This window comes from Nycticebus coucang, chromosome 6 (genome assembly GCF_027406575.1).
Source record: "Nycticebus coucang isolate mNycCou1 chromosome 6, mNycCou1.pri, whole genome shotgun sequence".
In the NCBI taxonomy this organism is placed as follows: domain Eukaryota; kingdom Metazoa; phylum Chordata; class Mammalia; order Primates; family Lorisidae; genus Nycticebus; species Nycticebus coucang.
Window position 1 is genome coordinate 20,046,332 of NC_069785.1, and position 20,797 is coordinate 20,067,128.

Sequence of the window (20,797 nt, forward strand, 5' to 3'; positions counted from 1 at the left end):
TGGGGCACCAATCCACCTCTCTCTTACCCTCTCTTTCCCTTCTTCCCCCTTCCTCTGTCTTGAATTGAATTGAGTTTTTCTCTTATGTGGGCATGTATTAGATCATCTATTGACTTCATATTAGAATTGAGTATATTGGATACTTGGCTTTTCCATCCTTGCGATACTTCACTAAGAAGAATGTGTTTCAACTCCAGGTTAACACAAAGATGTAAAGTCTCCTTTTCATGGCTGAATAGTATTCCATGTTATGCATACACCACAGGTTATTAATCTATTCCTGGGTTGATGGGCATTTAGGTTATTTCCATACATTGGTAGTTGTAAATTGAGCTGCAATAAACAATCTAGTACAAATGCCCTTATCATAATGATTATTTTTCTTCTGGGTAGATGCCTAGTAATGGGATTGCAGGATCAAATAGAACATCTGGTTACAACTAATTTTAATGTTAAACATGCTAAGTATTTAGGAGAAGCTGTAAAAAAGAAATACGAAGGATGAGATTGAGTTGACAGAATATTGGCATGAATAGATATCAAGGGTAATCTTTGGAGGGAACATAACTTCAGTGAATACAATGAATAACTCATAAGCACCCCAGTAGAAAAAAGGCAAATAGACATGGCCAAATTCATTTAAAGTGAATGAAATATAAAAACTAGAAAACATAAGATAGTCATACAGAAAACAAACTTTTAAAATGTGAGCATATTTGTGTATCTCTTGATAAAAGAAGAATGCGTAAATTTTGCCCTATTCATAGTGTTGAATATCAGATAGCCGTATTAAATAAATGGTGATTACAGAGGATTTTAATGACTTAAATACTTGTGATAGGTGGGTGGCTCAGCGTATATATAGAATACCTATATATGTATATTGTAAACAGCCAATTGGCCAATTCCCCTAATTTACAAATATCTCTTACACATCAGTGATCAAAAACAACTCATTTGGGAAATGATAGTGAAAAACATTAGCAAGGATTTCACCTGTGGAAAGAAGGTCGACATTAATAAATGAATGAAAATTAAGGCAATTGTAAATATTTTTCACTTAGAGTATATAGTAAAAGATTAGTGGATATTCTGTTAGTGCTTGTAACACCTGTGCATGCACACACAAAAATCCAACAAAGTTTGATACCAAGTGTTGGTGAGCATAGGCCACTGTTAGGAGTGTATCTTTCAATACAAGTACACAAAGTTGGGGTTATTTGTGTTTATTGTGTGTTGTATAGATATGAATAAGGAACTTTGGTAATTAATGCATTAAAACCTATTTTGGCTTTTTTATTCTTAAGAAATAAGATCTCTTGGGGTGGCACCTGTGGCTCAGTGAGTAGGGTACCAGCCCCATAGACCGAGGGTGGTGGGTTCAAACCCGGCTCCGGCCAAACTGCGACAAAAAAGGTAGCCAGGCGTTGTGGCGGGTGCCTGTAGTCCCAGCTGTTCAGGAAGCTGAGGCAAGAGAATCGCCTAAGTCCAGGAGTTGGAGGTTGCTGTGAGCTGTGAAGCCACAGCACTCTGCTGAGGGCGACAAAATGAGACTCTGTCTCTAAAAAAAAATAAATAAATAAATAAGATCTCACAGCATTAATACTGGTCATATGACCTGTTAAAGCATACCTATATGATTTACTAATGTGTTGTTATTTTTCCTCTGTCTTTTTTTATTAAGGCATCATCTCTTTCAACATATAAAATAGCAGAACAAGATTTTTCTTACTTCTTTCCTGACGATCCTCCCACATTTATCTTTAGTCCTGCTAACAGACGAAGAGGGAGACCTCCTAAACGAATATCTGTTAGTCAGGTAAGTAGAGAATTGATTAAAAACTACATTTTAGCTGTTAATAAAACAGTTTTCAGGATCAAAGCTGTGTTTAACTCCCCTCACCCCTATAGCCTGTAGGAAGAAACCTACCGCTTCACAAAAAATGAGTGTGTATTGTATGTTGATAATTGCTTAGTAGCTTATACATTTGACTGTCCTATTAAAGGGATTTTATTCCAAAGTGGAAGTAAGCATATAAGGACTTACTGAAATGAAAATCAGGATGAAATATAGGGAATAAACTATAGAATGGAAATGTAAAATAAAGAGCAGTAAGTTCTAACTGGCAGATGTTATGGAGTGTTTTAAGAAAGTAATACATGGGCCGGGCATGGTGGTGCACATCTGTAGTCCCAGCTACTTGGGAGGCTGAGCCAGATGAATCCCTTGTGCCCAGGAGGTAGAGGTTGCAACCAGCTATGATGATAATCACTGCGCTCTTCCCAGGGCAACAGAATAAGACCCTGTCTCCAAAAAAAGAAAGAATGGAAAACAATAGTGCTTGAACTAGACAAAACATAAGATTTCTAATGATGAGGCAAAGAGATGGGAAAGGTATTAAGGTATTTGAGGCAGAAGGAAGAACATGAACATGAGTTAGAAGGGATTCGTTTGTATAGCATCAGTAAGTTGTGTAGTTGTAGGATGGCTGAACTATAAGTATGTAGAAAGATGTAATGGGCATGTAGTTATTTTTGAGACTCTAATTTCTCTGTATAATCAAAATGATACTAAAATGTTCTTTCCATAATAATATTCAATTTGCTTAAATATTTAATGTTTTGTTTTATGTGGGGAGTTAAAACAGGCTTTAGCCCAAAAGTGGTGACCTAAATCTAAGCAAATAACAGTGTACAGGTTCAGAATGCAAAGTAAATCTTCGCTAAAAAAAACATCTTTTGGAGTTTTAGAACAGAAGGAGAAGGGGCTGTGTAGGGTGCATACTGTGTTTAATTCTGTGCTCACATCCCAATTTATCTTTCTCATCTTTAGCAATAGGGCATTTTCCTCCTTCAGGTCATTGCCATTCCTCAGTTCAGGGAGCAAGGACACTATGAAAGTTTCTGGAATTAGGCAAACTAATAACTTAGATGCAATTGCCTGAGTTAGAGAATATTTATTTTGGATTATTCTAATTGTTTAATTCCCTTTATTTTATTTTTTTCTCTTCCCTCATTCTACACATTAACTAGTTTTCTTCCGCTAGTTATGGATTGCTCATGGAGGTTATGATTAGCAAGACAGGTTCCTACTGCTTCTAAGTATAGTTTACAGCACATTCAGCATAATTGGGACGTTTGTTGAAGAATCTTAAGAGTTTTTTACAGGTTTGGGTTAAGTGTTGGCTAAAAGAATTGGCTGTAAGAAGAAAGCGAAAAACCTTAGAGAATGTTGTATCTACTGTTCTTTCTGTCCTTTTCCCCATTCCCTTCAGTGTCTCTTCTTGGTACTTTCTTTGTGGCAGGCACCTGTAGTCCCAGCTACTTGGGAGGCTGAGGCAAGAGAATCACTTAAGCCCAAAAGTTGGAGGTTGCTGTGAGCTGTGATGCCACAGCACTCTACTGAGGGCAACATAGTGAGACTCTGTCTCAGAAAAAAAAAAAGAAAGAAAGAAAGAAAGAAGAAAGATAGGTTCTGAGAGATTAATTCGGTTTTCTCAAAGTTACATAACAAAAGTTGGGATTTGAACCTGAGTTCAAAAGTAGCCTCATGATCTTTTTACCTTGCTTTAGTGGTAGAGTATGGTGTTGATAGTGTTATCTATTGACTTTGTAGTCATTTTAGTTTTCAATATGGGATAACTAAAGTTTAGAATGATTAATTACTGCTTCTATTTTCCAACTTCAATTCAATTATAACTATCTCTTTTGGTTGTTTAGAATTTCCATTTCAGAATTTAGCCAAATTCTGAGATTCATAAGATGTTTACTTAGAACCTTGAACTTCCAACTATTATAAGTAGCTCACATTTAATTATGTAACAGCTGACTTCCCTGTTAAACTGTGAGCTTTGTGAAAGTAGGGACAATGTCTGTCTTGTTTATCACCACTGTTAGTACTATACCTGGCACATGCTAGGTACTCAAATATTTATGTGGATTTATTTATGTTTTATTATATTTATGAGATAAAAGATAATAAGAATACTAGACTAATCAGGTTAGAGACATTATTCTCACAAGAAATAAAGTAAAAATAAAATTTTTACATTGGGGTGGTGCCTATGGCTAAGTGAGTAGGGCACCAGCCCCATATACTGAGGGTGGCGGGTTCCAACCCGGCCCCCCAAAAATAGCCAGGCATTGTGGTGGGCGCCTGTGGTCCCAGCTACTCGGGAGGCTGAGGCAAGAGAATCACCTAAGCCCAAGAGCTGGAGGTTGCTGTGAGCTGTGATGCCATGGCACTCTACTGAGGGTGACAAATTTTATCTAAAAAATAAAATAAAGTAAAATTCTGACATGTTTAATTGTGGCCACAAGAATATTTCTGATACATTGTTTCTCCAACTTTTTTATTTTTTAAATTTTTCTAGAGACAAGCTCCTCCTTCCGGAGTAGTTAGAAATGTAGGCATGTACCCCTGCTCCCAACTAAATCTTGATTTTTTGTAGAGGCAGGGTCTCACTATGTTGTCCAAGCTAGTGTCAAAAAGTGATCCTCCTGGCTCAGCACCCATAGCACAGTGGTTCCGTGCAAGCCACATACACCAAGGCTGGCGGGTTCAAACCTAGCCAGGGCCAGCTAAACAACGACAGCTACAACAAAAATAAGAAAATATAGCCGGGCGTTGTGGCAGGCGCGTATAGTCCCAGCTACTTGAGAGGCTGAGGTAAGAGAATTGCTTAGGCCCAGGAGTTTGAGGTTGCTTTGAGCTGTGACACCATGGCACTCTACCGAGGGTGACAAAATAAGACTCTGTCTCAAAAAAAAAAGTGATCCTCCTATCTTGACCTCCCAATTGCTGGTTTATAGGCATGAGCCTCTGTGTTGGCCCTCTTTTATATTTGATATTTACACCATCTAGTTTATAAAGTAACCTGGAACATTTTGTTCTTCTGGTGCATATCTGTAAGGCTCTCTCTATATGTTTATATTACCAATTATTTATCCTGGCATATTCTTGTACTAATTTGTAGAACATAACTCATGTTTATTACTATGATTAGTGCTATTAAAAGTTAATATATCCTTTATAATAAAAATTCATTTTAGTATAAAGAAAGTATAATTTATAGGGACTTTTACATTTTTGTGTTTTATTTTTACTATGATCATCAAGCAAGCCATCAGTTTGCATAATTTGTGCTTTACAACTTTAGTTTCTTGGTTTGTTTTGTAGGAGGACAGCTTTTCTAATAAACAGATTGTTGCAGGTTACAGGAACAAAGGTATTAAAGAAAGAGACAAACTTTTGAAACAAGAAGAAATGAAATCACTAGGTGAGTTAACATTTCTAAAAACTGATTAGGAAGAAAAAAGACTGCTCTCTGCCAAGTTGGGCATATTTCTGAAATAACATTTCTCAGACTCAGCATCCATAGCACAGTGGTTACGACACCAGCCACATACACTGAGGGTGGCAGATTTGAACCCAGCCTGGGCCAGCTAAACAATGACAACAAAAAAATAGCCAGGCCTGGGCCAGCTAAACAATGCAACAAAAAAATAGCCAGGTGTTGTGGCAGGCGCCTCTAGTCCCAGCTACTCGGGAGGCTGAGGCAAGAGAATTGCTTGAGCCCTAGAGTTTGAGGTTGCTGTGAGATGTGACACCACAGCATTCTACCAAGGGTGATATAGGGAGACTCTGTCTCCAAATAAATAAATAAATAAATAAAATAACATTTCTCGTTTATTTTTTTGAAGTGTAAGTATTTTTTCACTCAGATAACCTTTTTTTCTTAATAAGACCCATTCATCCCTTAAAATGATATTTCAGGGTATAACATATTCCCTATAAAATTGCTTAATACTAGGGGCAGCACCTGTGGCTCAGTCGGTGAGGCGCTGGCCCCATATACCGAGGGTGGCGGGTTCAGGCCCGGCCCCGGCCAAACTGCAACCAAAAAATAGCCGGGTGTTGTGGTGGGCGCCTGTAGTCCCAGCTACTCGGGAGGCTGAGGCAAGAGAATCACTTAAGCCCAGGTGTTGGAGGTTGCTGTGAGCTGTGTGATGCCACGGCACTCTACCGAGGGCCATAAAGTGAAACTCTGTCTCTAAAAAAAAAAAAAAAATTGCTTAATACTAGATTAAATAGAAGTTGGAGTTTCCAGGGCTGACAACCTGGGGCCATTTTGTTTGATTCACACAGCCTTCTAAAACATTACTTTCGCACCTTGAGTACGCACATGAGTAACTTTGGGGTCTTGTTAAAATGAAGAATCTAAATTAGTAGGTCTGGTGGTGGGGTGATTCTGCATTTTAACAAAGTGATAATTATGCTGCCGTCTTCAGATCGCACTACGAGTGTCCGGGCTTGCTTACTAAGATGTTTGGAAGCTCAGCCAATTTGCTTTTCTCATTTTAATCACATTCTGGTTCCCTCCAGGAATTTTGTTTCTATTAGTCTCATTTAACCTTAAATTGTTCAGGAGTCTGCTGTTGTATCAAAATATGCCAAGTGTTATTTTCTGTCTGTATACAGTTCTAAGTTTGATTTTCTCCACAGCTTTTGAAAAGGCTAAATTAAAAAGAGAAAAAGCTGATGCCCTAGAAGCAAAGAAAAAAGAAAAGGAAGATAAAGAGAAAAAGCGGGAGGAATTGAAGAAAATTATTGAAGAAGAGAGACTAAAAAAAAAAGAAGAAAAAGAGAGGCTTAAAGTAGAAAGAGAAAAGGTATTCACGGGTGGTGCCTGTGGCTCAAGGAGTAGGGCGCCAGTCCCATATGCTGGAGGTGGTGGGTTCAAACCCAGCCCTGGCCAAAAACCACAAAAAAAAAAAAAAAAAAAAAAAGAGAAAAGGTATTCATTTGAGTATATTAGCTATGTCCTATTTGAGTATATTAGCTATGTCCTGTACACATACTACACTTGATCTTAGCTAAAAGGCCAAGAAACGATGCTCTCTACATATAGTAATATTACTTTAAATATTTAAATTCATGGCAAATTGTCAAATGCTTTCTTTCATTGTCATTTATGAATGCATAGGGCATTGATACTGCTTTATCTCCCTTTTGCTTTGGAAAATTTAATAAGTGATTTAAGTTTCAACGTATATCTACATGCCTTTATACCTCACTTAAACCTCCTTTTGAAATACTTTAATGATTATCTTCATTATTTAGATTATATAGGTAAAACTTTAAAAGACAAATACATAGTTTGAAAAATGTTGGGCGGCGCCTGTGGCTCAAAAGAGTAGGGTGCTGGCTCCATATGCCAGAGGTGGCAGGTTCAAACCCAGCCCCCAGCCAAAAACTGCAAAAAAAAAAAAGAAAAGAAAAGAAAAATGTTATAGATTCTATGACTAACAAATTTCTTAGTGTTCTTCACTTTTTTTTTTTTTTTTTGTAGAGACAGAGTCTCACTGTACCGCCCTCGGGTAGAGTACCATGGCGTCACAAGGCTCACAGCAACCTCTAACTCTTGGGCTTACGCGATTCTCTTGCCTCAGCCTCCCAAGCAGCGGGGACTATAGGCGCCCGCCACAACACCTGGCTATTTTTTGGTTGCAGTTTGGCCGGGGCCGGGTTTGAACCCATCACCCTCGGAATATGGGGCCGGTGCCTTACCGACTGAGCCACAGGCGCTGCCCTTTATTAGTGTTCTTATCCTTTGAAAAATAAGGTGTCTGTAAATGATAAGAGTTTTCTACAAATCTTTGATTATGGACTTACGTGGTAGATATTTTTAGAGAATTCTATAGCTGGTTTCTTCCAAAGTCAGTCTTTCTTAGGTTTTTCTGGGATATTCACAGGTAGCCTTAGAGAATCATGTTATACACTGTGCTTATTTAAGTTGTGTATAGTTTCTTGAATTTTTTTCAAATAATCCACTGAGGTGGTGTTGGAGGTCTAAGAAATGTTTATACCAGAGAGTGTAGAGGACAGAAAAATCATCTGTCATCTAATGGTAACATTTAGAGATAGAATTAACACTATGATTAATTTCTTTCCAGTGCTTATTCTGGGCCTTAAAAAAAGATATTATCCACCATTTATAATTTTATATACTTTTTTCATCTAACATTATCATAAGCATTCTGTCATGCTATTAAATAATCTAAGTGGAATTTTTATTTATTTATTTATTTTTTTTTGTAGAGACAGAGTCTCACCTTTTCGCCCTCGGTAGAGTACCGTGACGTCACACAGCTCACAGCAATCTCCAACTCCTGGGCTTAGGCGATTCTCTTGACTCAGCCTCCCAAGTAGCTGGGACTACAGGCAACCGCCACAACGCCCGGCTATTTTTTTGTTGCAGATTGGCCGGGGCTGGGTTTGAACCCTCGGCATATGGGGTCGACGCCCTACCCGCTGAGCCACAGGTGTCGCCCTAAGTGGAATTTTTAGTGACGGCATAATAATTCATTAAATAGCTATAGCTAACTGCCTTACAGTGTTTTTTGGTTTTTTTTGTTGTTGTTGCAGTTGTTGGCTGGGGCCGGGTTTGAACCCACCACCTCCGATATATGGGGCCGGCGCCCTATTGAGCCACAGGTGCCACCCATGCTTTACAATGTTTTGCTCATAAATAATACTGCTGTGTTCAAATTTCTATATAAAGTTGTTTTTTTTTAAAGACTATGTCCCGTAGTCTACATACTGTGTCTACTATGTAGAAGTAAAATAATAGATCAAAGGGTAAGAACATTTTTAAAACTTCTATCCACGTACATAGCTAAGTGTTTTCAAAACATGCTTATTTACGCTCTTAAGAAAAATGAATAAGAATGCTCATTTTATAATTGCAAAGACATGGATTTATGTGAATCTTGAAAATAACTATTGTATGACGAATATAAAGAGACATTTTATTTTGGATACTCTAATAATGTAATTGCTTTGATAGGATCTAATTGATTTGAAGTAGGAGAGAGCTACTATAAGCAAAGTCAGATTAAATGAATACTTACTCAGGAGCTTTTCTGTGCCAGAGATTTTTAAGTCTTCACACATTATTTGGATAGGCATTATTAATCTTTTTTTTTTTTTTTTCAGGAAAGAGAGAAATTACGTGAAGAAAAGCGAAAATACATAGAATACTTAAAACAATGGAGTAAACCTAGAGAAGATATGGAATGTGATGATCTTAAGGTATGAACATGTTATGTGAGGTTTCTCGCCGCCATGTTTCATATGCCCTATGCAGCTTTGCTCATATTTATTTTACTTAATAGTAGCCTCTTTTCTTTATATCTAACGGAGAGGAAATAGCCAAATAAACACATTTTTATACTTAGAATTCCAGGGTAGCATCATTAGTGTTTTATAACAAGCTTTGATAATGTTTCCTATTCTGCAGAAACAATCGGTTGTGTGATCCTTCATAATCCAATAACCACTGTAGCCAGGCATGCGTTCAACTTGATTGTTAGGGAAGGGTTATGCCTATTTCCAGAAATAACCAGAGTATCCAAACCGAACTAATTAATCTCAGCTTTTAAGGAACCATTCCTAAATCAGTAGATGGTAGGTTAATCGTGTTCCATAGCATAAGGAAATACTGTGTTGAAGGCAGTATTTTACAGCTAATTTGAACCCTCACATTAATCTGAAATTTAAACAAAAAAGAAACCCTTTTAACTAGGAAATGTTGTCAGAAGTACATTTCAGCCTAAAGTTGTGTTCTTAGTTTGAGGAAAGAAAATGTCCCTTTCTCACTGTGCCTTCCAAGAAACTGTGATTTAGTAAAGTTGGAGTAAGTTCAAGACATCTATAATTTTACAAGTTCCAAAGATGATTGTGATCAACATCCAGGTTTAAGAACCACTAGTCTACCTGGAAGAATTCTTAATAATTAGGTAAAGAGTATTTCCTACCAAAAAAAAAAAAAAAGAGTATGTCATACCTACCTATAAAATGTTCTCTACTTGGTTCAAATAGTTGAATAGTTACATAACTTGTTTAATCTTTCAGGAACTTCCCGAACCAACTCCAGTGAAAACTAGATTACCTCCTGAAATCTTTGGTGATGCTCTGATGGTTTTGGAGTTCCTTAATGCATTTGGGGAACTTTTTGACCTTCAAGATGAATTTCCCGAGGGAGTAACCCTAGGCAAGTGCTCTAGTTATCTGTTGCTGTGTTAGAGTTCATCCTTTAGCAGCTTAACAAAACAAGTTGTCTCTCAAAGTTCTGTAGGGCCAGGGGACTTAGGTGTCCCATTCTCTTTTGGGGTATTGTGTGGTTACATTCAGACAGTGCTAGGACCAGAGTCGTCTGAAGTCTTGACTGGCTGGGTATTCAGAATGGCTGCTTCTTTATATGGCCTCCCATTCCATCAGAGAATCTGATACTATAGCTGAGGGCTCCAAGAAGCAGGAAGCAGAAACTGCTAGCCCTCTTAAAGACTAAGCCTAGATCTGGCACAGCCTTGCTTTTTATATTTATGGTAATTTTAATAAGAGTATATTCTTCAGGGGGGCTTTCAGATTCCTCAGTTTCTCTTTATGAACCAGGTAGGGCATGAATCACTGTGCCTTACAGATCAAAAAGGTCTAACACTATAACCCAACTATAGCACAGAACTATGGGGAAAGGGCCAAGGAAGGGGAAGGGAGGGGGGAGGTTTTGGTGGAGCGAGGGTAATGGGTGGGACCACATCTATGGTGCATCTTAGAATGGGTACAGGCGATTGCACTAATGTACACTATGATTTAACAATAAAAAAAAAAAAAAGGTAAAAAAAATAAGGACTTTAGTTAAGGTTTCTTGCGTAACTTCTCTCAAGAGCGTCATAAGAGCTTTTACTGTGTATATTTTTCATAAATGGGCTGGTATGGTGGAAAAAAAAAAAAGGTCTAACAGTGCCGGTTTTGGTAAGAAGTTTAAGGAAGATGAATTAGATAAACATTTATTGATGCTTTGGATACAATATTAAGATTAATAATATCTAATACTAATAATGACCTCTCCTGTGCACTGTTTACTGATCAATAATATTCCATGTAACTCTCAAGAACAGTGCATCAATAGCAAATCTTTGTGTTGTTATTCAACTTAAGAGTAAAATGATAATTATGCCCTAATTTGTGCCTTAGATTTAGATGAAATATTATGTTGATCTCTTATGGCTATTTTGGCTTTCTTGAATGAGGTGACTTTGGCTTATGATTTCATTTTGATCAATATAAATTATTTTCTAAATTTTGGTTTGGGTAATAATACTTGGCTCTACTTTTATAAATGGACACTTAAGAAAATAAATGCACATACTATTGTTGATTAAATGTTATTCCAGTGGAGTTGTTTTTTTTCAGTACCTGAACAGAACTTTAAATTCATTTTAAACATTTTATTTACAGAAGTTTTAGAGGAAGCTCTTGTAGGAAATGACAGTGAAGGCCCACTATGTGAATTGCTTTTTTTCTTCCTGACTGCAATATTCCAGGCGATAGCTGAAGAAGAAGAGGAAGTAGCCAAAGAGCAAATAACTGATGCTGACACCAAAGGTCAGAGTTCAACATTATTACTGATTGAACAATAGTAGCTTTGTAGTGAAATTTATTTTTGAAGGTTATTTTAAAATTAAATTGGCCTTTCCACTTGTAAAAATACAGATGTTCAGGTTATCTGATAAATTATATACTAATAACAAATTATCAGTTATTTTATAAAAACTTTGTTTAAATATAATCTATTTCTGATGACTTTAAAGATTTTTTTCCCCAGTCTATCTTGCTTTTATTCTTGTAGATTTTTCCTATGATTTAAGAGCATTAAAGATTTTATTTACCAGTATCTCAAGAGGTACTGCTGAATAGTGCTGATATTTTTTGCCCCCACAAAGGAAATACTTTAATTGTTATTAATACTTTAAATTAAAAATACTACTGCTAATTTCATTTCAGATTTGACAGTTTTCAGATCAGAATTAAGTAAAAGTTTATGTTTTTTATTTTGCTAATTAGTTTATATTGGAAATTTTGTTCCTTAAATTATGTACTTTTAAATATCTAGAATTAGTATGTGATACATGTTAATACAGGAATAATTTTTGAGGCAAATGCTTTTTTATTTTTAAAATAGTATCTTCACGGCTGGGTGCAGTGGTTCATGCCCGTAATCCTAGCACTCTGGGAGGCCGAGACAGGTGGATTGCTTGAGCTCAAGAGTTCGAGACCAGCCTGAGCAAGAGTGAGACCCCGTCTCTACTAAAAACAGAAAAACTGAGGCAAGAGGATTGCTTGATCCCAAGAGTTGAGGTTGCTGTGAGCTATGATGCTACGGCACTCTACCCAGGGCAGCAGCTTGAGACTCTGTCTCAAAAAAAAAAAAATAGTATCTTCACTATTTTGTTAGGATTTACCTCAATCAAGGAAATGTTAATAAGCATTTATTCTAAGAGATTGATTGTTCTTCCTGAATTATACTCCATGAACTTTGGCACATATGAGATTTGGGGCCAGAAGCTTAATTAAACAATATTTGAGTGTATTACATAAAAATTCACAATAATGGGCGGCACCTGTGGCTCAGTGAGTAGGGTGCCGGCCCCATATACCAAGGGTGGTGGGTTCAAGTCTGGCCCTGGCCAAACTGCAACAAAAAAATAGCCGGGCATTGTGGTGGGCACCTGTAGTCCCAGCTACTGGGAAGGCTGAAGCAAGAGAATTGCCTAAGTTCAAGAGCTAGAGGTTGCTGTGAGCAGTGATGCCATGACACTCTACCGAAGACAACAAAGTGAGACTCTGTCTCTTAAAAAAAAAAATTCACACTAATAACTATTAGGAGGTGTCTCAGTAACAGGATTTTAGTGTAAAAAGATGGAATATTCCTCCAGTCAAAAAGTTTTGTTGGGCTTGATAAACTCTAGCTCATCATAACTGGTTCCTGACATAACAGGATATTAATGAATATGTATATGATATCAGTTGCCTTTTGATTTTATGGCCTGAGTTCAAGTAAAATATATTCTCTAAGTAGGCTAATCACCATAGTTTCCTTAGTAAGGCCTATTAATTACTGTTAAGTTCCCTATTAGTCAATTAAATGAGAATATTCCTTTAGCCTTTATGTCATATTTATTAATGACCAGTAACATTATTAGGGTTATTGATCAAGTCCTGGCCTTAATATAAGACACAAAGCTGTTTTCAGGATTTGAAGAGGATAAATTTTGTAGTCTGGGAAGTCATGATGGGAAAAAGAAGTGTAGTAAAGAGGATATTGTATTGGAAAATCAGCTAGCATGAAGGAAAAAAAATAGAAACAATTGTTGGTGTTTGCATTTTCATTATATTTCCTATTCATGATTTGTTTGATCTGTGATTTTTGTAACTATTCCTGTATAAGACTATAAATATAAGATGTATCTCTCTGAATAAGTAAGTATTGGCCACTAAAAAAGGTTTTAATGCTCCATTTGAAAATACATATTTAAATGCTTAAAAAGACTTGGCATTTTTCACCCTTCTCTTACTTCCCTATTCTTACTGGCCAGATCTTACATGGTTTTTTCAGTTTTAGTAAGGACCTTAGGCTGTTTCCCCAGGTATAACTTTATTTCTCCTCACGTGTGTTTTCTCATCTCAATAGCAAAAAAACTTTTCCATGGTCTTCCCAAAAGCAATTAAACAGTCAGCTGGGATTGAATACTCTTTCACTTCTGCTTCAGCTGAACTTATCAGTGTTTCCCGCTATTTCTAACGAAAGAAAAGAATGAATTTATTCTAGTGATGAGAAAACTGAGGTTCAGTGAGGTTGTTTACTGATGATCACATAGCTGCTAGTAAGTGATGTGAGAGACTACGCATTGTTTCTTTCAATCCTCACACCACCTTGTGAGGTAGATACAATTATTTTCTGCATTTTAAGTATAACGAAACTTAGTTTTAGCTTAAAGAAACATGGAAAATAAGGAAGTAATGGAATGTAAACTCAAGCAGTCTGATCAGAGCCTCATAACAACTGCATTATATTGTCTCATAACATAGTAAAGAGGCTGAGTGCACACCTGTAATCTCAGCACTCTGGGGAGGCTGAGGTGGGTGGATTGCTTGAGCTCAGGAGTTTGAGAACAGCCTGGGCAAAAGGGAGATCTCGTCTCTAAAAATAGTCTGGCGTTGTAGCAGGTGCCTACAATCCCAGCTACTCAGGAGGCTGAGGCAAGAGGATTGCTTGAGCCCAAGCTATGACACCACAGCACTCTACCCAGGGTGATAGACTAAGACTGTCTCAAAAAAAAAAAAGTGTGTGTATATATACACACACATATATATACATAAATATGCATATATAGTTAAGGAATATGTATTTTAACATGTTACATTACTTAACACAATTAAAAGTAAACTGTCCTTTCATTGATTTTTCATTTCCTAAGTTGTCTATAGGCTTTGTGCTAATAAATTACAATTTCATATGGATAGCTTAGGTTCAATGTGGTGATTGCTGTTAAAGAAGAGAACACACTTTACAACTGTGTATCGAGGACTTTTGTTAATTTTAGAACACCTGTTAACTTTGTTTTGCTGTATACAAAAAATGAAAGTCTAATATTTCCCTGGCAAGGAGGAATATAATGGCTGTTATTTGGGCTAGATTAGGCCTAGTAGGAATGACTTTGTTATATATACAAGGTTATTCAGGTAGTTTCTGTGTGATCCTGTTTATGCTTTAAGTGTCATGAAATTGTCAATGATTATAATTAAACATGACCCCAGAGCTGCCTTTTTCTTTTAATAAGGAAATTCTCTAAGGTTAATTTTGTTAGCCTGTGAACTTTAGTAGGGAAGTCTAAGGAACCACAGAATCAAATTAGCCTAGTGATTTTCAAACTCTGATCCAAAGTACTCTAGAAGTTGTTTAGAGATTCCTTGGTGCCACTGCTGGAAAGTTGGAAAAATGAAAGGGCAAAATCCTCATCTCCCTACCCCAGCTTTAATAAGAGCATCTTTTATCTCTTATATTGGGCTTTCAAAAATTATTTTGTTTGAAGAATTTGAAAACTGATGCTGATCTATACTTACCCCTTTGAAAAAAGTAAAGCCTAGATTAAGTGACTTGTCTGAAGGGCACTTAGCAGGGCTAAGACTGGAATATATACATTATCTGATTCTTGATCTGAAGTCATGTGTACTGTGCCGTGATACAACAGAAGGGTTTTTTAGTAAGCTTAGGGTTTTTCATAGTTGACACTTTAATTTTATTTATCAATCTATGTATTATTGGGAATAAGTATATATACTGATGCTTCAAATACAAATGCATTTGCCATTCAGTCCTACTTATAAGCTGAACCCTGTTTTAAAGCTAAAGCAATTTGTTTAGAAAATACAGGAAAGTCTTCTATTGTTTTTTGGATTGGGGATAAAAATAGGAAATTTTGACGAAGAAGATAAATCAGTAGGTAAATGACAGCAGTGCATTGTTTCACTTTTTTAGCTCATTTTCTGTGATGACTATAACATTCTTTGTTAAGATTTTAATCTTAAAATAATTACAATAGGTTGAGTATCTTTAAATGAATTCCAATTTTCAAGGTTGACTTTTCTAAGGTTATATTGAGTATGGTAGGATTTGTTGTTGTTGTTGTTGTTGTTGTTGTTTTTGCCATCAATAAGAAATTTACTTGTTTTAAAAAAATCCAGATGCTGGCACTGTCCAGAAAAATTTAACAGGTTTATTTATAATTGTTAAAGTTGAACTGCTGAAACTTGTTCATTGAAACATTTCGACTTGCATTAATGCTGCACATCTCCGCATTTTATATTAAAAATTCACACACAAATGAAAATGGAAAAACTGCCAATACCTGATTTCTGTTCCCTATTTTTCCTTTCGCAATCATATACTTAAGTGTATTTTGACCCCAGGGGGGAAAAAAATCTAATGTTCAGAACTACCAATAACAGGAAGAAGAGAATTTTTTTTTTTATAATGAAATGTTTTCCTATCATAGTTGACTCTTAAGCACGTTCTCCACGTATGCAGCGTGCTAGCTGGATGTCTTTTGGCATAATTGTTACACGTTTGGCATGGATAGCACACAGGTTGGTGTCTTCAAAAAGGCCAACAGATAGGCCTCACTTGCCTCCTGCAAAGCACCAATAGCTGCACTCTGGAAGCGCAGATCTGTCTTAAAGTCCTGAGCAATTTCTCGCACCAGACTCTGGAATGGAAGTTTGCGAATCAGAAGTTCGGTGGACTTCTGATAACGTCTTATTGCACATAATGCCCCAGTACCAGGCCTGTAGCGATGAGGTTTCTTCACCCCTCCAGTAGAGGGCGCACTCTTGCGAGCGGCTTTTGTAGCCAGTTGCTTCCTGGGTGCTTTACCGCCGGCGGATTTGCGGGCAGTCTTCTTTGTACGAGCCATGGTATAAAGACCTCCTTACTTACCCGCTTCTCCTTCGGCTGGAGCTCGGCGAGCTAGAGGCGGCGCTGGCGTTAGACTGCGACGGCGGCGCGGCGGCGGCTGCGAACACCGTAGGATTTGTTTTTAATTCTAAAGTACATTTTACCTTTTTTTTTTTTTTTGGTTTTTTTTTTCTGGAATTTGTATGTGCATCTTGTTGGTAATTTGGAAATTGTTTTCTGTAATGTAAGGAAATGTCAGTGGTAGCGCGGTTTAGGATTTATAGTTGGAAGTGGAGAATAGGCCGAATATAAGAAATGCTTGTACCTAGTGTTGGTTCTTTTGAGGTTCTTGAATACTAAGTTGTTTGATGTTTCTTTCATTATTTTAAAAGGGCATTATTCCCAAATATTCAAGCTTTCATTTGCACTAGAATAAAGTATTTATTTCCTTAAAGATTTAACAGAGGCTTTGGATGAAGATGCAGACCCCACAAAATCTGCACTGTCTGCAGTTGCATCTTTGGCAGCTGCATGGCCACAGTTACACCAGGGTATGTGTGGGTTTTATTTTTTTTTTGTTGTTTGGATCTTTATTTTTAATTTTATAAAGGTACATTTTACATTGCTGAGTATTAGTTGTTTATATTCTAAACGACTATTTCATTTTTAACAACTATAGGCTGCAGTTTGAAAAGCTTGGATCTGGATAGCTGTACTCTGTCTGAAATCCTCAGACTGCACATTTTAGCTTCAGGTGCTGATGTAACATCAGCAAATGCAAAGTACAGATATCAAAAACGAGGAGGATTTGATGCTACAGATGATGCCTGCATGGAGCTTCGTTTGAGTAATCCCAGTCTGGTGAAGAAATTGTCAAGCACTTCAGTGTATGATTTGACACCAGGTAAACTTTGCAAGTTGGAATTTGTATAACCATCTCACTTTGTATTTCCCACTTCCTATCTTCTTGTGCATTAGATGATAAATCTTTTTATAAAGAGAGAAAAAGCAATCTTTTCCCCCACCTGACAAGGTATTACTGTGTTGGCCACACTGGTCTCAAACTCCTGGGCTCATGCACTCCTCGCACCTCAGCCTTCCAAAGTACTGGGATTGCAAGTGTGAGACACCACACCTGGCCAGAATGCAGTCTTAAAAAGAAATTGTTGGTGGCTCAGCACCTGTGGCTCAAGCGGCTAAGGCGCCAGCCACATACACCTGAGCTGGCAGGTTTGAATCCAGCCCAGGCCCTCGAAACAACGATGGCTGCATCTAAATTGAAACTACTGTTATTATTCATATTAACTTTAGTTATTCGTGATTTTCTTTATTTAGATTCTCTACTATTTTAAAATTTTGTGGTTAGTCTACTACATCTACTCAGTTTAGAAGGACAAGTAAGAGTTAGCTAGCAAACTAGCTGTCTTTTATTCATTAGTGCAGTGGTTCTCAACTTGTGGGTCGTGATTCACAGAACTGTATTAAAGGGTTGCGGCATTAGGAAGGTTGAGAACCACTGCATTAGTGTATTAAAAGTTTAAACTTAACAGCTGCTAAATTCTGCCAGTTGCTTGAATAAGTGTTTGAGGTATGAGAAAAACCATATAAGGTTAAGATGAACTTATTTTTCACTTCATTTTTAAAATAAGAATTTTTTTATTAAATAATAGCTGTGTACATTAATGTAGTCATGGGGTATAATGTGCTGGTTTTATATACAATTTGAAATATTTTCATCATCTTACAAGGATACATGTGAAACTTACTAAATGTAGAATATAAATGTCTTAACACAATAACTAAGAAAATGCCATGAAGGCTGTGTTAACCAGTTTGATGAAAATAAGAAATTTTAAATGTACACATAAGGAATTTAATTCTTTTTTTTTTGAGATGGAGTCTCACTATGTTGCCCTAGCTAGAGTGCCATGGCATCACAGCTCACAGCAACCTCAAACTCTTGGGCTTAAGCAAGTCTCTTGCCTCAACCTCCCGAGTAGCTGGGACTACAGGCGCCTGCCACAACACCCAGCTATTTTTTTGGTTGTAGTTGTCATTGTTGTTTGGCAAGCCCAGGCTGTATTCAAACCCGCCAGCTCCGGTGTATGTGACTAGCACCTGAGCCACTGAGCTACAGGTGCCAAGCCTGGAGTTTACTTCCAAATATACTTTGGAGAACATGTAATAAAAGTACAATACCTTAAGTCCTGACATTGGTATAGTCTTTATAACTTAGTAGTGTTTTGTATGTTCTTTTAAAGTAGCAATTTGCCCATTGCCTTTTTTTTAATGGTTGTAATTTAGTTTTGATTTGAACTTTATTACTCAATTTAAAAATTAAAACTTGGAAAATAATTCTTTTGTGATAAGAAAATTTCTCATGTTCACATAACTAGTACACAAGGTAGACATTAGTGTCTAAAATACCTCATATATCACATAGCTGTTAGATTGGATTCAAAGTTGTTCTTTTCTGAAGACATGTTGTTGGCATGTTTGAAATTGATCCTTATTTTTATTTTCACATTGAGCCTCAAATTTAAAATTTTTAAACATAATTTTTTTAGCATTAATAATACAGAAGTTATTTACTAATTTTTGACAGGAGAAAAAATGAAGATACTTCATGCTCTCTGTGGGAAGCTGCTGACCCTAGTTTCTACTAGGGATTTCATTGAAGATTATGTTGACATATTAAGACAAGCAAAGCAGGAGTTCCGGGAGTTAAAGGCAGAACAACATCGAAAAGAGAGGGAAGAAGCAGCTGCTAGGTAAGCTGTAAATACAGTCAGCCATGCAAATGATGGCTATTTATTTCTTTGCATTTACAATCATATTTACATTATGCCATAATGTGATATTGGCTCACACTGATACTTGATGGCATTACTAAGAAATTATGAATGGATTACTTTATTTTTTTGTAGTGATGTTTGGAACATTTTCCATAATTTGATAATTAAAAGCAAGGTGCTAAAAGTGAAAAAGTATCTTTGTATCAGATAAACTATAATATTTATTTTAACTTTTAGAATTCGGAAAAGGAAGGAAGAAAAACTTAAGGAGCAAGAACAAAAAATGAAAGAGAAACAAGAAAAATTGAAGGAAGATGAGCAAAGAAGTTCAACAGCAGATGTATCTGTTGGGTATGGTTTGAATCACACTGCTCAACTGGCTTTATTCATCTTACCATGTATAAAGAATAAAAATTATCTCAGGAGTTTGTCGTTTATAAATAAAGAATAAAAATAAGATACCTTAACCTCTAAACTGCTGTCAGATTTTTGGAAAAGTAGTTTTTTGTATAGGTATATAATTGTATTAAGCAAGCCTGTGATATTTACATATAGGCAGTCCTCCGGTATGTGCATGTTATGTTTTTAAAGAGTTTGTTTTAGGGTAATTGTAGGGGAATCTGGAGCTCATTTTCTCATAGAATTTTTTTAACAAATGATAATTTACTAGAAAACTTTTAATAGGCTTTTTTGGGGTTTTTTGAGGCAGGGTCTATTCTGTTACCGCAGACTATAGTGCCTTGGCATCAGCCTAGCTCACAGCAACCTCAGCTTAACTCACAGCAACCTCGAGCTCCTAGGCTCAAGTGATCTTTCGCCTTAGTCTCCTGAGTAGCTGGGACTACAGTCATCTGCCACCATGCCCAGCTTATTTTTTTCTTGTTTTGGTAGAGACAATATCTCATGCTCTTGCTCAGGCTTGTCTTAAACTTCTGACCCCAAGTGATCCTCCTGCCTTGGTCTCCCAGAGTGCTAGGATTATAGGCTTGAGCCACCACAACTGGCTATTTGGTTTTTTTCAAGACAGAATCTCACTCACTTTGTCACCCTCTGTAGAGGGCTATGGCGTTATAGCTCACAGCAGCCTCAAACTCTTGGGTTCAAGTGATTCTCTTTCCTCAGCCTCCCCAGTAGTTGGGACTACAGGAACTTGCCACAACACCTGGCTGTTTTTAGAGATGGGGTCTCGCTCTTGCTCAGGCTGGTCTTCAACCTGTAAGCTCAAGCAATCCACCTACCTTGGCCTCCCAGAGTGCTAGGATAACAGACATGAGCCACCGTGCCCAGCCTACACACCAGCCTATTTTTAACCAATCATGTAATATTTCTTGCATGACTACTAGTTTATCTCCCCTTTCAACTATCACCGTCACACCTATACAGTGTGTTTTGCAAAGTTCTTCTGAGTCTATAGAGGAACAGGTTTGTGATCAAAAGCTTTGGTAGATGAAACAGAGAGGGGATATCATCACCTTAAGTGATTTAAAGACTGCATAAGTACTTCATGACCTTTCAAACCCATGCTTGCGCCCGTATTCTTTAGGAAGCTGACAGAGGAGATCACTAATGCCCAGGCATTGGAGACCAGCCTGGCAACTTAGCAAGACCCTGATTCTACAAAAAAAATAGAAAAATTATCAAGGCACAGTGGGACATGGCTATAGCTGTAGCTATTCAGGAGCCTGAGACAAAAAGATGGCTAGA

General features: G+C 37.1%; 1 protein-coding gene and 1 pseudogene across 3 annotated transcripts in view; one reads left to right on the forward strand and one right to left on the reverse strand.

The window, feature by feature from the left end:
• The window catches only part of BAZ1A (bromodomain adjacent to zinc finger domain 1A), a 108,505-nt gene that overhangs the window by 65,460 nt on the left and 22,248 nt on the right, over window positions 1-20,797 (forward strand). For 2 of the 3 annotated variants that reach the window (XM_053594689.1, XM_053594690.1), the window contains 10 exons: window positions 1,685-1,819; window positions 5,180-5,279; window positions 6,506-6,672; window positions 8,999-9,094; window positions 9,917-10,055; window positions 11,303-11,449; window positions 16,754-16,849; window positions 16,978-17,202; window positions 18,904-19,069; window positions 19,331-19,444. In XM_053594689.1, the coding sequence (XP_053450664.1) occupies window positions 1,685-1,819; window positions 5,180-5,279; window positions 6,506-6,672; window positions 8,999-9,094; window positions 9,917-10,055; window positions 11,303-11,449; window positions 16,754-16,849; window positions 16,978-17,202; window positions 18,904-19,069; window positions 19,331-19,444 (1,385 nt within the window). The remainder of the gene's footprint in view (window positions 1-1,684; window positions 1,820-5,179; window positions 5,280-6,505; window positions 6,673-8,998; window positions 9,095-9,916; window positions 10,056-11,302; window positions 11,450-16,753; window positions 16,850-16,977; window positions 17,203-18,903; window positions 19,070-19,330; window positions 19,445-20,797) is intronic. The other variant, XM_053594688.1, reaches the window with a different exon arrangement.
• On the reverse strand, window positions 6,683-6,896 carry LOC128589272 (uncharacterized; annotated as a pseudogene).